Here is a 14,310-nt window from a genome sequence, read left to right as displayed (position 1 = left end):
ATGACATGGTCAGCAGTTAAAAGATACCGACCAACATTGTCTTCCACCATTGGCTTGGCTTAGTGGTTAAGCTGGAGGTGTACAGAGTGTATGTATGCCTGGGTTCGAATCCCAGAAGTCACTTACAACGATCGCAACTCTTTCGTTTTTGTAACTCTGGCTAAAATTTACTAATCAATTCTTACCGAGCTTGCAGACCCAGGTTAGTTGTCTTACGCTGGGTAAGTTACAAAGTGCCGAGCTTTCAGGCCAGGTGGATCATTGACTTGGCTCAGTGGTCAAGGTGGGAGGTGTACGCATTGTATCTATGTATGCCCTGGGTTCAAATCCCTAACAAGTTATGCTGTTCATCCTAAACAGTTTTTTACTTACTACTATATTAGAGTGACATGGTCGTCAGCTAAAAGATACTGACCAACTTCCTCTTGCAGTGCTGACTTGGCTTAGTGGTTGAGCTGGGAGGTATGCCCTGGGTTCAAATCCCAGAAGTCACATAGAGCGAAGACGGCCTTTTTGTAACGCTGGCTAAAATTTACTAATCCAAGGCTTGTAACATCCAAAGTCCCAAGAACGGGTAGTTGTCTTAGTTGTCTTATGCCGAGAACGGGTGACTTACAAAGTGCCGAGCTTGGACACCCGGGTTCAAATTGCAGGCAGGTAAAAGATACTGGCCGCGATCATCTTCCAACATTGGCTTGGCTTCGTGGTTACGCTGGGAGGGTACATCGTGTATGTATGCCCTGGGTTCGAATCCCACAAGTCAGTTACACCTATCGCAACTCTTGTTAAAATTTACTAATCAATGCTGGTTTGACCGATGTTGTCTCGGATCATGAAAATTTGAACTGCAAGTTCTGCCTGGTCTGCCTCTGCTTGGCTGCTAAATTAAAGGCCAAGCTGAAAACGATTCAGCTTGAAAATGCCGGCCTCGGTGATGCATCGGCTGATGAGATGTTCATAAATTCTCGTGTCCGGCCGACTCGGTGATATCCATGAACCATGACTACCGTGGGTCTCACCAGCTGACCCTGGTAACCAGAGTTGAGGGCCCTCGGCCGACCACCAACCCAGGCGAATTCAAAATGTCTGCCGACCTTGCATAGCCTAGCTGCTAATCAGAAGTGAAGGCCCTCGGCCGATCACCAACCCAGCAACGTTCACAACTGTCAGCCGACCTTGCATCTTCCATCAGCCGATATACAAATACAATGTTCAAAACTGTCAGCCGACCTTGCATAGCTTAACTATCTTCCATCAGCCGATATACAAATACAATGTTCAAAACTGTCAGCTGACCTTGCATAGCTTAGCTATCAGCCGATATACAAATACAGGGACTTGACTTCCCGGGGCAGCTTCCTACTGATCGGTGTATGCTAAATCTACGTAGCTGGCCGACCCTTCTTTACCTTGATAGTGGGATCACATCGGCCAATTCATCAACACAGGGTTATTGGCCCTCATCGGCCCATCAGCAGGCACCATCAACTATGGCCTGTTTGTATTGTCGGGCCTCTCAGTGTTGGTGGGTGATTCCTACTAACTGCCCTGCTTTTCATATTTACCCCCAATATTTTCATTGGGATTTTTCAATTGTATCCCACATGTCAGGGTCCATGCAATGGGCTTCTATGGAAGTGGTCACATGACCAGTTACCAAAAATGGTCAAAAAACAAAAGTTGTAGCCCTACAGTGTAGCTTCCCAAATCTGTTTGAATTGTATTCTGAAGTGCTCCCATTGTGGAGATATGAGGTAAAAGAATGTCAAAAGTGTCAGGTTTTTTTTTGTATTTTGTGTTTTTCTCTATGAAAACAAAACCAAATAACATGATTTCAGTATATTCAGAAAGCTAAAAGAAAGGGCTACAATTATTGTATCATGGGGAAAATGACCAAAAAAGGAAGATGCATGCCCTACTATAACAGTCAGATATATGACTACAAAAAAGTTGGACTTATACTACCCAGTTTACTGATGCACTATAAAAGACTACAAAAGTTGCACTTAGACTACAAAGTTAGGTGTGCGCTTTTTCATTAGAAAAGTTTGTAGTGTCCGCTTTTTGAGACTACAAAAGTTTGTAGTGTGCGCTTTTTCATTAGAAAAGTTTGTAGTGTCCGCTTTTTGAGACTACAAAAGTTTGCAGTGTACACTTTTTTAAGAAGAGTTTGTAGTGTCTGCCTTTTCATTTAAGAAAGTTTGTAGTTGACATGTAGTTTATGGTGTCTTTGGCCCTATCTATGTTATGGCATGAGGTTGAAGGATTGCCAGTGCTGCAGCATTGGTATTTGACATCATGCACAAGTTGTCTTTCACAGTAGGAAAGGCCATTGATACCTGCTCTGCTATCTGAAAACATAATTGTGAGTTCATATGGAAATATGGCTGAAGGATTGACATCACTGTATATATCATCAGTTTCTCACATCATGCCCAAGGTGTCTTTGAAGCTAGAGAAGGCTATTCATGTTGATATCTACCCAAGACATGGTCAGCTTGCAACATGACCTGACTTAAAGACACCTCAAAGGATGAATCAGCCCATTATATATTGCATCTTGCCCAAGTTGGCTTTGAAGCTAGAGAAGGGTATTTATGTTGATATCTACTCAATACATGGTCAACTTAGAACATGACCTAGAACTAGTGTTCGCAAGTTCAGTTCAGTCCGGTTTTTTGCCCCCAAAACGCGCAACCGTGGACCGCAACCGGTCTAGGACCGACCCAGATATTGAGGGAACCGAACCGAACCACCTAGGACCGGTCTATTTCGGTCTATGGAGCCGGTTCAGACCGATCCAGACCGGTTTTTTTGCATATAATTTATTATACCAATATAAACCATTTGTATCTTGACTATTATTACTCTGAAAAATAAACGGGTTATATGAAATAGTAAAGCATGTAAATACCCGTCATTCTACCAATTTTGAAGAGATTTAATGAAGATTTGACATAGCTATAACTGAAACCGAATTACATCTCCTAGAGACTCGGGTAAAATATGGATTTGGTTATATCTTTCTCAATTCTTAACCGTTTTTGATGAAACAAAAACCCAATAAAAGGTAATAAACGTGGTTACAAGGGTATGTAACGCATGTGACCGTTTAACCGGTTGCAACCGATCAAAACCGGTCTTTGAACGGTTTTAATATATTTTCGAAATGAGGCAACCGGCAACCGGACCAACCCCAAATTGGGGCAACTGCAACCGAAAAAAAGACCGGACCATGGTCCGGTTCAGTTCGGTCCACCGGTTTTTTGTGGTCCTATGGACTGAACCTTTAAACACTACCTAGAACACCTCAAAGGATGAATCAGCCCATCATCCTACAGCCCTCAAAGAGCTGTATCAAAGTTGACTATGTTTGGGACAGGTCAGTAGCTATCAATGTGAAAACAGACAGTGTAAAAGCCCACTTGGTCATCATGTCAAAAACTCATGATATCATGTCAATCCTTCAGCCAGAGTGCATGATGTCAAATACTAATGCTGCAGCACTGGCAATCCTTCAACCTCATGCCATAACATAGATAGGGCCAAAGACACCATAAACTACATGTCAACTACAAACTTTTTTAAATGAAAAGGCAGACACTACAAACTCTTCTAATAAAAAAGTGCACACTGCAGACTTTTGTAGTCTCAAAAAGCGGACACTACAAACTTTTCTAATGAAAAAGCGCACACCTAACTTTGTAGTCTAAGTGCAACTTTTGTAGTCTTTTATAGTGCATCAGTAAACTGGGTAGTATAAGTCCAACTTTTTTGTAGTCATATATCTGACTGTTATAGTAGGGCATGCATCTTCCTTTTTTGGTCATTTTCCCCATGATACAATAATTGTAGCCCTTTCTTTTAGCTTTCTGAATATACTGAAATCATGTTATTTGGTTTTGTTTTCATAGAGAAAAACACAAAATACAAAAAAAAACCTGACACTTTTGACATTCTTTTACCTCATATCTCCACAATGGGAGCACTTCAGAATACAATTCAAACAGATTTGGGAAGCTACACTGTAGGGCTACAACTTTTGTTTTTTGACCATTTTTGGTAACTGGTCATGTGACCACTTCCATAGAAGCCCATTGCATGGACCCTGACATGTGGGATACAATTGAAAGATCCCAATGAAAATATTGGGGGTAAATATGAAAAGTTGCAATGAAAACAGTGGGGATAAATATGAAATTCAGAATGAAATATTGAGAGCTGAATAATGAAAAGTCACAATGAAAGCAGAGGGAATAAATATGAAATTCAGAATGAAATACTGAGAGCTGAATAATGAAAAGTCGCAATGAAAGCAGTGGGGATAAATATGAAATTCAGAATGAAATACTGAGAGATAAGTATGAAAATCTGCAATTAAATTGCCAGCCACCTTTATGAAATCCACAAGGGTAATTCTCCTACAACTTTTGAGTGAAGCCCAGCATTTAAATGAATGAGAGACATAAGCAAGTCAAATGAAAGGCCTTTCATTATTATGCTTGAGATATAGATATTTAGCTCTAGGCATATGCCTTAGTATTATGATAAAAGTGGTAGCCACCAGTCTCAGGCAACCACCTAACCCTACCCTCTTAGGGTAGTTACTCCATGCCAATAAGACTACCCTATGAGGGCCCAATACCATGGTGTGTCCCACCTATTTCATGGAGTCCCCTGGGGGTAGCCAGGTACTCCCATGGGAGTTCCATGGTATCTCCTAGGACTTCCAGATTCCTCTTACATTTCCTTGGGAGTCCCACCTCTGTGGGAGTCCCAAGTATTATATTCCCTGGGACTCCCTAAGTCAAGGGACTCCCATCTGATTCATTGGGACTCCCAGCCATATATGTACCTAAATTACTATTCTCTGGGACTCCCCAGGATGAGGGACTCCGAAGTATATATGTACCTAAATTGCTATTTCCATGAATATATGTGCCTGTCAGTAGCAAAAGCCAAGCCTTATACTGTAACAGAGAGAAGGCTTGAAACTTATAACCTAACCAAGCCTTATTAACCACTTTATAACCAATTGAAGCCTTACACTATACAGAGAGAAGGCTTGAAACTTATAACCCAACCCTTATACTATAACCAAGCCTTATAATATAGCAGAAAGAAGGCTTGAAACTTATTAACATAGTATATTGGCCACCTCAAATTTATTTTACAAACCACTCACAGACGACTTAATGTTTCACGGAAATATAAGTCAGGTGATCTTAACATACAAAGGCATATATATACATAAGGCATATACATGAAGATCATATATGTAATACCAAGGAATGCTAGAGGACAAGTCCAAATACTATAATCATGAGAGAAGTGCAATTTAATGCCTTGTGTTTGAAGGATGACCCCAACTTGCATCCTTCGAAGAGCCAGGCCTACCATTATCCATTGGATGGCTTCCGGATGGAATTCACCGTGTAGGAAGTGCAACAACCCTGTGTGTCCCTTCCTCCAGTTCTGATATCTTCCGCTTTTTCTGAGGCAGCTGTAGTTCAGAAGAGCCAACACCAAGCCGTCCCATATCCTCTTTGTTGTTGTAACGGACAATCTGTACGTTAAATGTGGGAGCTGTCGATGAAAGTTGTATGGCGAGCTGGAATGGTAATGGTGTGAAGACCCAGCTGCAATCTTGGTTGCAACTTATTGAGATCACTCTGGAAATCCAAAGTTACAACCCCTGCTACCTCTTGGGAAATCCACAAGAGGTTGGATACAGACACAGGAAGGGGTAACACTGCAGATCTGATAAGATCTGCCCTGATCAACTGGTGCTGACACTTGTTCTCTTGGAGAAGAGTGTCAGTGACCTGTTAATACACAATAACACTTGCCTATTGGTTTGAGCTACGATAGAACGCCTGCTAGAAAGCAATAGATGCAGTGGTGGTAGAGATGTAAGAAGGTGAATTGTCACATGACTACTACTGACAGGTATGGAAGGGAGTCATGTGACACAAATGCTAAGTAATGGAAAGTAACCAATATAAGAGAAGAGTAGGATCCCACATCCCTGCTACAAAGCCCCCCTACTTTCCAGTTGCTTAGCAAAATGGAAAAGAAGAGGCTATGGGAAAGGGTGGTGGGAGTGAAAACCAGAAGAAAAAATTTGAGGGTAAAATGTAATAGAGAGATTGATGAAGAATAGAAGATATTTGAGACTCAACAGTGCAAAGTTGATTATGAAGAAAGGGCAACAGCACCCACTTGAAGTTGGTACTCTCCAATGTATTTCTCCCAGGCCTTGACTCCTAGCCTGATCCTTGTGATAAGAGCCCTCCAGACAGCATGCAATTGTGGCAGGCTAGAGGTACCTTGTAAAATCGGTAACAGAGTGTTCCCTGGGTCTACTATGAAGTGAAATTTCCTGTCCACAATCAAAGCAGCTGCTTGTTGTAAAAGTTTTTGCTGTGCCATGACCACTGCAGTAAGTTTGTTCATAGCAGCCATCAAATGATAGTGAGGTTGGTTCCTAGCTCTGACTTTTCCTCTGTCTACAACAAGGTCCAGGGTCAATTCCTCTAGGCTTAACACCATCATAATGCTCTTCTCCATTGGATCTGAGTAAGGCTCTATTATTGCTGAAGAGTACTCTTGCTTGAGCTGAGCCATGGGTGATTTCTCAAATGCTGTGGCCAGAAAGGGAGTAGATTTGTTATTGCCTGTCATTGACAATGGATGTCTGACTTTGTCACTAACTGTGGGAACATCTGGTAATGGTGACGCCCGCAGCTCATCTCGCATATCGGGGCTTGGCTGGTAGGTCAACGAAGGCAGAGAGGGTGTATGTTTGTCACGCATCAATGACAGTGTGCTACCCTTGCTTTCGACCACAGGAATAGCATGTTCTGTAGTTGAGGGTGGAGTCAGAGGAGGTGAAGGAAGCGATGCCAGGTGGCAGAGGTTGCATGACAGAGGAGGAGGATAAGGTGGAGTGGTACCTACCATTTAAATCATATAAAATAGGCAACCGTCAGCACAGTCATTTATTTGCAGCCAAGGTTGTTTATGATATGAAATGTACTGGCAAGTCTAATGGAATCTGTTTATTTGCCTATTTCATTCCTACCCAGCCATATTTTTCATTGCCTGCCTACTCTGATGTCATTGCCATTTCTTTCCTCCTTCTGATGATGTTTTTCACTGTATCATTGCCTGCCTGCTCCGATGTTTTATCTATTTCATTCCTACCCAGCCATATTTTTCATTGCCTGCCTACTCTGGTGTTTTAGATATTTTATTTCTACCCAGCCATATTTTTCATTGCCTGCCTACTCCAATGTCTTAGCCATTTCATTTCACCCTGGCTTTATTTCTCATTGCCTGCCTACTCTGGTGTTTTAGATATTTTATTTCTACCCAGCCATATTTTTCATTGCCTGCCTACTCCAATGTCTTAGCCATTTCATTTCACCCTGGCTTTATTTCTCATTGCCTGCCTGCTTTGATGTTTTAGATATTTCATTTCTACCCAGCCATATTTTTCATTGCCTGCCTACTCCAATGTCTTAGCCATTTCATTTCTCCCTGGCTTTATTTCTCATTGCCTGCCTGCTTTGATGTTTTAGATATTTCATTCCTACCCAGCCATATTTTTCATTGCCTGCCTACTCCGATGTTTTACCTATTTCATTGTCTTCCCATCCTCATGTTATAGCCAATTCATTCCTGCCAGCTGTATTTTTCATATTGGGCAAGGCTTTGTCTCACATGTCATCTAATCTAAGTATCTAACTAATCATCAAAGTCAAGGCAATCATCGTCATCATCAAGTCCATCTCCTTCATTCTCATTGAATTCGTGCTCAGCCCCACCTTCAAAATCTTCACAGTCAAATATAAACACTTCCTCGGCCTCGGTGACAGCACCAGGGTCAACCACAGCAGTTTCTGCAACTTCACGAAGCAAGTGCTCATAATCCGATGCCTACGTTGGCATGATACTCTTATCCATAAGATGGGGCAGCCAATGCACAGCACACCTCTCTGCCATGCGACTGCAAATTGCAGCCTGCTTATGTGCATATCCCAAAACCCCACTTAAAATGGTCTCATCAACGTGACTTCGCAAAGCACAGCATTCACACCACCAGTCAGCTTTCCACTTCAGATAAACTATAGCTTGCCGCATCTCCTCTTGGATGAGCAACAGTTCCTCATTCCATCGTTGCATCCAAGCCTTTGCCTTTGCCCATTCAACCCACATACCCTCATTGAATTCATCCTTGCCTATATTCATCTGCATGTTGATGGCTCCACTGACGTGTGGCACAAGCCAAATCCACGATGGTTCATAACGGCTGTTAGAAACATCGTCGGGCTCTCTTCTGGGACCAGTGATATGCTCTGTCTTCAACTCCTTCAACCGCATTGACCATGAGCCACCCAGATTGAGAGCACATAACGCACGCCAGGCAGACTTATACTTCTCTGCTGCTCGATCCGTCTTATTACTGAACTGTTTGTAAAGCGTTATCATCTTCGTATTTGGCCTGTTCCCCGTTCTGGAAATGTTGAGTTGTTTGAATTGCCAAAGGCCCTGAATGACACGCCGCTGGCACCGGACTTCACTGAGCGTGTCGTCTGCCTGCGGTTCACGGAGACGTTGTTCCATCTGACAGATTTCCTTGAGTTCGGGGAGAGTACGAATGTGAGATGGCAGCGAGGATGGTAGGTAGAGGGGAATATTTTTGGGCAGGGTTTCAGGTGATGAAGATGCTGATTGAACCCCATTTTCGGGAGGCGACGTGGGGTATATAAACGAGCTGGACCACCCACCAATTCTGAATTAAGCGAAGGAGTGCATTGCGCCTCTCTTGAAGATCTGCAAGCTCCTTACTGGTCTTCAAGCCTTTCAGTTTGGCCGCTTCATGACAAAGAAGATATCTGATATACTATGAGATTAAGTAGAACTAGATTAAAACATGACACATACTGGCTATCCTCCAACTCAAACCCAGACATCAAGAAAGCCGATAAGCTCACTTTATGTCGTGGAAGGTTGCCAAGGGCAGCTTGAGCAGCTTCTTCCTCTGCTAGCGCAAGCCAGACATCTTGGAGTGTTATCGCTGTGAGTCCCATCAAGATTCGTAACAAACAATGAGTTGCAAGAAGAATGAACTGACCACTCCGTGGTTCTGTGTAAGGATTTCGAGCCTGATGATTTGCTTCCCATTACTTCACCATCGCCTCTAGTGTTTAAAGGTTCAGTTCAGTCCGGTTTTTTGCCCTGAAAACGCGCAACCGTGGACCGCAACCGGTCCAGGACCGACCCAGATATTGAGGGAACCGAACCGAACCACCTAGGACCGGTCTTTTGCGGTCCATGATACCAGTTCAGACCGATCCAGACCGGTTTTTTTGCATATAATTTATTATACCAATATAAACCATTTGTATCTCAACCATTATTACTCTGAAAAATAAACGGGTTATATAAAATAGTAAAGCATATAAATACCCGTCATTCTACCAATTTTCAAGAGATTTAATGAAGATTTGACATAGCTATGACTGAAACCTAATTACATCTCATAGAGACTTGTGTAAAATATGAATTTGGTTATATCTTTCTCAATTCTTAACCGTTTTTGATGAAACAAAAACCCAATAAAAGGCAATAAACGTGGTTACAAGGCTATGTAACGCACGTGACCGTTTAACCGGTTGCAACCGATTAAAACCGGTCTTTGAACGGTTTTAAAAGATTTTCGAAATGAGGCAACCAGCAACCAGACCAACCCCAAATTGGGGCAACTGCAACCGAAAAAAAGACCGGTCCATGGTCCGGTTCAGTTCAGTCCACTGGTTTTTTGCGGTCCTATGGACTGAACCTTTAAACACTAATCGCCTCCCATTTCTTGATAACCCCCGGAGAGAACGTGGCCGACAGTTGGTTGAAATTTTGTGTTTGCTTCGCACTCATTGTGAAGGCATCTTTGAAGCGCTTCAGAAATAACTTTCCTGTTAAACCACTGAGTGTACGAAAAGAATGGTTGTGACGAAAGAAACTTATGAAACCCCACAATTTTACAGAAGTTCCATCCATTCCAATGGTCATTCAAGGTATTGTGTCATGCCGCCGGACCCATCTCGTGAACAGCAGGTGCTAAGGAGTTTGTACCTGCCCATGTCGTTTCGATATCTTCACCTGTTGTTCTTCTGGCCCCTTCCATGTAGCTCAAGTTAAAATCATTCCTACATTCCGCACTGTGGCCATAAATGTGCCAGCCTGGAATTGCCACCTCAACTTGAGTCCTCTCTGGGATTTGCATCTCTTCAGGGAAGTCGGACATGCGTTTCTGGAAGTGTTTTGACCACTGGCAGATGACGTCGTATGTAATGATTATCCATAAAACAGTAACGCCAACAAGGGCAGTAAAGATAATGAAGTCGACGTTGCAATACCTAGAGTTGTATTAGAGGGCTTGTAAAGCAAATAGTAGCACGCTGGTAGGTTTTCGCCCAGTTATTTTGTGCTCACCTCTGGCTCATCGACATAATTTGTGATATGAGCTTTGTATTCGGCTTCTGGAACAAATGCCCCCCAACCAGGCATGAGTTCTACATCCTTGAGATATCGTTGTTTCCCCTTGAGCTTGAAATTGCCATCCACGGCAATGAAGAGAGTGTACAAAAAGCTATTGTAAATGCTAGTCAAGGGTGTGATCTGACCGGTCGAAAAAACCGAACTTACAGCAATGGTCCGGCCTTCTCCCAGTCATCAGGGAGGTTTTGACCTGGGTGAGGGCATGCTGGACACTCCACCATCAACTCTCCATTTGCCGTGGCATCGATACTGCCTGGGTTGTGACCTCGACCACTTCACTTCAGTGCCATCAAGTTCTTCTACATCCTGAAGACACAATGAATCTCGGTATAGCGATACTGTCAAGCGTAAATAAGTTGATTTGAGAAAATGATAGCTTGCACTTACAATTGGATTAGTGAGATTAGCGTTGTCATATTGTTGCAGGAGAGTATGATAGTAGTCATAGAGACTTGTCTTGCCTTGCAGAGTGAGTTCATGGAAAGTTTCGAGGCAGTCGAATGTGAAGACGGTTTGGGGTCGTGTAAGTGTTGCAGGAAACCATTTCTCACAGAGCAATTGGTTCCATGGTGACAGTGGTTGGTTGCTGCAATGACAGTAGTCGATGGAGATAGAGTGGGGGCCAGAGATGTTGAAAACGATGAAGTTCTTCGGGCCAGGATGAGGACAAGGACACGGCCCTCCAGAGTGGCCAAGTTGATAATGGTGTCCAAGGTTTTGAAGCGAGTCTTTATTGAAAAATTTGTTGTTCCATCGCTAAGCTGAGTGATCAATTCCCATCAGGTGACTAGAATGGTGACAGCTGACCTCAACACGGTGCAAAGGAAGGGTCTTATGCAAGGAAACAATGCATTCTGGGCATTTCAACAAAGACCCGCAAGAACAATCCTTACACTTTATGACACCTGCGGCCGTTCCACAGTTAGAGCATCTGTCCTTGTGCAAAAAATCACAAAGTCTGTTGTGTTGCAGGGCCTCGTCTAAAAACACTGTTCTAAACTTGATCCATTCGGTAAGTCAGTGCTGGAGGAAACTCAGAACATGTTGAACACAAAATTGGGTGGTGTTACATACTGCGTTTGCGGTGTTTCTCATCCTCTTAGGTTTACTGGTCCACTGTTCTTCTTCCAAAATTTGATCTTGTAATTCATCATTAGGCTTGAGCTGCAATTCAGGGAATGAAGTTGGGGGTGCATTAGGCTCGAACTGTGATTCAGGGATTGAGGTTGGGCACGTGGGTACATCTGGAGGGGCAGAAACCGGGGTTGGGAGGGTCGAAGAGAGGACTCGGTTCCGGGCTTGTAAGTTGCCATGTCGTTTGTCGGGTTGGTTCACTGTGACGAAATCTAGCCTTGAGACAAGTGTGTTTAACCGGAAGTCCCCTGTTGGAGGGGTTTGGCCATTTAGACATGAAGGCAAGACTGAAGAAAGGTGAATGAAATGGAAATGGCAATGAAATGAAATGAGGAGCGTTTCCCATATTGGAAATCAGAATTGTCATTTTTGGTATCATGACTATGTCGTCTCATACAAGTTTAATAGCTACGATAAAATGTACCTTCAATGTCCTTTTGAACCATAGATTTGCCGTAGTTCCAGATTTGCCATAGTTCCTTCTTTCCAACTCTGAACATTATACCTCAGTGCAAGCGCTCGAGGTTCGAGATAGTTGATTGAATCCATCTCAAAGAACTTGAGAGAGTCCATAGCCATTTAGTACTACTAGTAGGCCGAGGTCCATTTCTATTGAGGTCTTTACAAATAGTGTTTAAAGGTTCAGTCCATAGGACCGCAAAAAGCCGGTAGACCGAACTGAACCGGACCATGGTCCAGTCTTTTTTTCGGTTGCAGTTGCCCCAATTTGGGGTTGGTCTGGTTGCTGGTTGCCTCATTTCGAAAATCTTTTAAAACCGTTCAAAGACCGGTTTTAATCGGTTGCAACCGGTTAAACGGTCACGTGCGTTACATAGCCTTGTAACCACGTTTATTGCCTTTTATTGGGTTTTTGTTTCATCAAAAACGGTTAAGAATTGAGAAAGATATAACCAAATCCATATTTTACCCGAGTCTCTAGGAGATGTAATTCGGTTTCAGTCATAGCTATGTCAAATCTTCATTAAATCTCTTGAAAATTGGTAGAATGACGGGTATTTATATGCTTTACTATTTTATATAACCTGTTTATTTTTCAGAGTAATAATGGTTGAGATACAAATGGTTTATATTGGTATAATAAATTATATGCAAAAAAACCGGTCTGGATCGGTCTGAACTGGTATCATGGACCGCAAAAGACCGGTCCTAGGTGGTTCGGTTCGGTTCCCTCAATATCTGGGTCGGTCCTGGACCGGTTGCGGTCCACGGTTGCGCGTTTTCGAGGCAAAAAACCGGACTGAACTGAACCTTTAAACACTATTTACAAACCTACAAATTGAATGGATCTTTCTACTACTTCAAATAATTTTCTCCTGAGTCTGGACAAGAACTCAGTACTCAGGCTCAAAGTTTTCTCTAGTCCAACTCGAGATAGGTTCAATTGTAGATATGATCCTCTTAGAAATAATGTGATTCATTGATAATTGTAAACTGATATGATAAATCAGTGGTAATACTGTGATCGCATATGCCCTTGAGTAAGAATGCAATGTTGCCAATGCATACAGTCATCTCTGGTCTGAATACCTGACCTGGGGCTAGTATGCTCTCGCACAAATTACAACACATATATTTCAAGTATTTGCAGTTCAAATCTATTCAACGATCAAGTATTCCACTGCATCGGTAGGGGTACCCTCATTTAACAACTCCCTTCCAAGTTTCTTTTTCAGTTGTAATAATCTGAATGGGCAGACTGGAAAATTCGGCCACAAGTTGGAGTGATCAAGGAAAGAAACACACATATTGCAACCTGTACGATGAGATAGAGTCCAAGAAAGCACTACAACGGAGCTACTGAAGCCTAGTCCAATATAACAGATTAACAACTACTGGAAGAACTACTGGACAGCCTTGTCTCTAGGGCCATAAATCACTAGTAGCTGCCATTTACATCATGTAAAACCTGGCATGTACCATAGAAGTTCCTGCTTAGCTACCGTGAATGAAATGAAATGAATTTTCATTCATTCACAACACCTGTTTCATTCCAAGTCATTCTCATTCATTGCTGTCGAGAATGAAATACTTTTTGTTTCATTTCATTTTTTTCTTCATTTTTACTGACAAGAATGAAATTAATTCTGTTTCATTCATTCCTGGTGACTGTTTCATTTTTTTATTTCATTCCACTAGTGGCTACCACTATTTATGATTAATCTATGACAACTCCAAGAGGCAATGTGTATACTGCCACAGGTTTTATGAAAGGCATCTCATTAGGATTGCCCATCTATTTCATTCAATTTATCACTAGAATCTTTCATAAGATATAGGCAAGGATAATGAGATATCATGAGGATATTTCATTAAGCTCTTTGGCCCTTTCATTGCCATTTCATAGACTTTTCATTAGGATATTTCATTAGGTTCCTTCGCTTTTTCATTATCATTTCTTAGAATTTTCATTAGGATATTTCATTAGACACCTTCGCTTTTTCATTACCATTTCTTAGAATTTTCATTAGGATATTTCATTAGGCTCCTTCGCTTTTTCATTACCATTTCTTAGAATTTTCATTAGAATATTTCATTAGGCTCCTTCACTTTTTCATTACCATTTCTTAGAATTTTCATTAGGATATTTCATTA

At 42.1% G+C, this 14,310-nt stretch overlaps 3 protein-coding genes across 3 annotated transcripts; 1 reads left to right on the top strand and 2 right to left on the bottom strand.

Moving 5' to 3' along the window:
* Positions 1–4,611: 4,611 nt before the first annotated feature.
* Positions 4,612–4,806, top strand: LACBIDRAFT_304730 (uncharacterized protein; the record flags this gene model as incomplete). The annotated part of the gene is made up of 1 exon (XM_001885085.1): positions 4,612–4,806. One exon carries the CDS (start codon positions 4,612–4,614, stop codon positions 4,804–4,806), a length of 195 nt encoding a protein of 64 aa, XP_001885120.1.
* A 2,943-nt stretch (positions 4,807–7,749) lies between these two features.
* On the bottom strand, positions 7,750–9,341 carry LACBIDRAFT_330709 (uncharacterized protein; the record flags this gene model as incomplete). The annotated part of the gene is made up of 6 exons (XM_001884998.1): positions 7,750–7,904; positions 7,997–8,053; positions 8,223–8,779; positions 8,854–8,880; positions 8,950–9,082; positions 9,287–9,341. 6 exons carry the CDS (start codon positions 9,339–9,341, stop codon positions 7,750–7,752), a joined length of 984 nt encoding a protein of 327 aa, XP_001885033.1.
* A 508-nt stretch (positions 9,342–9,849) lies between these two features.
* On the bottom strand, positions 9,850–12,276 carry LACBIDRAFT_330708 (uncharacterized protein; the record flags this gene model as incomplete). The annotated part of the gene is made up of 8 exons (XM_001884997.1): positions 9,850–9,977; positions 10,225–10,333; positions 10,498–10,654; positions 10,711–10,836; positions 10,951–11,324; positions 11,638–11,984; positions 12,122–12,189; positions 12,257–12,276. 8 exons carry the CDS (start codon positions 12,274–12,276, stop codon positions 9,850–9,852), a joined length of 1,329 nt encoding a protein of 442 aa, XP_001885032.1.
* Positions 12,277–14,310: the final 2,034 nt, after the last annotated feature.

The sequence above is a fragment of the Laccaria bicolor genome, genomic scaffold, assembly GCF_000143565.1.
Source record: "Laccaria bicolor S238N-H82 LACBIscaffold_29 genomic scaffold, whole genome shotgun sequence".
Classification (NCBI taxonomy): Eukaryota; Fungi; Basidiomycota; class Agaricomycetes; order Agaricales; family Hydnangiaceae; genus Laccaria; species Laccaria bicolor.
Note: the sequence above shows the minus strand (reverse complement) of the source record. Positions and strands in the feature narration are given on the sequence as shown.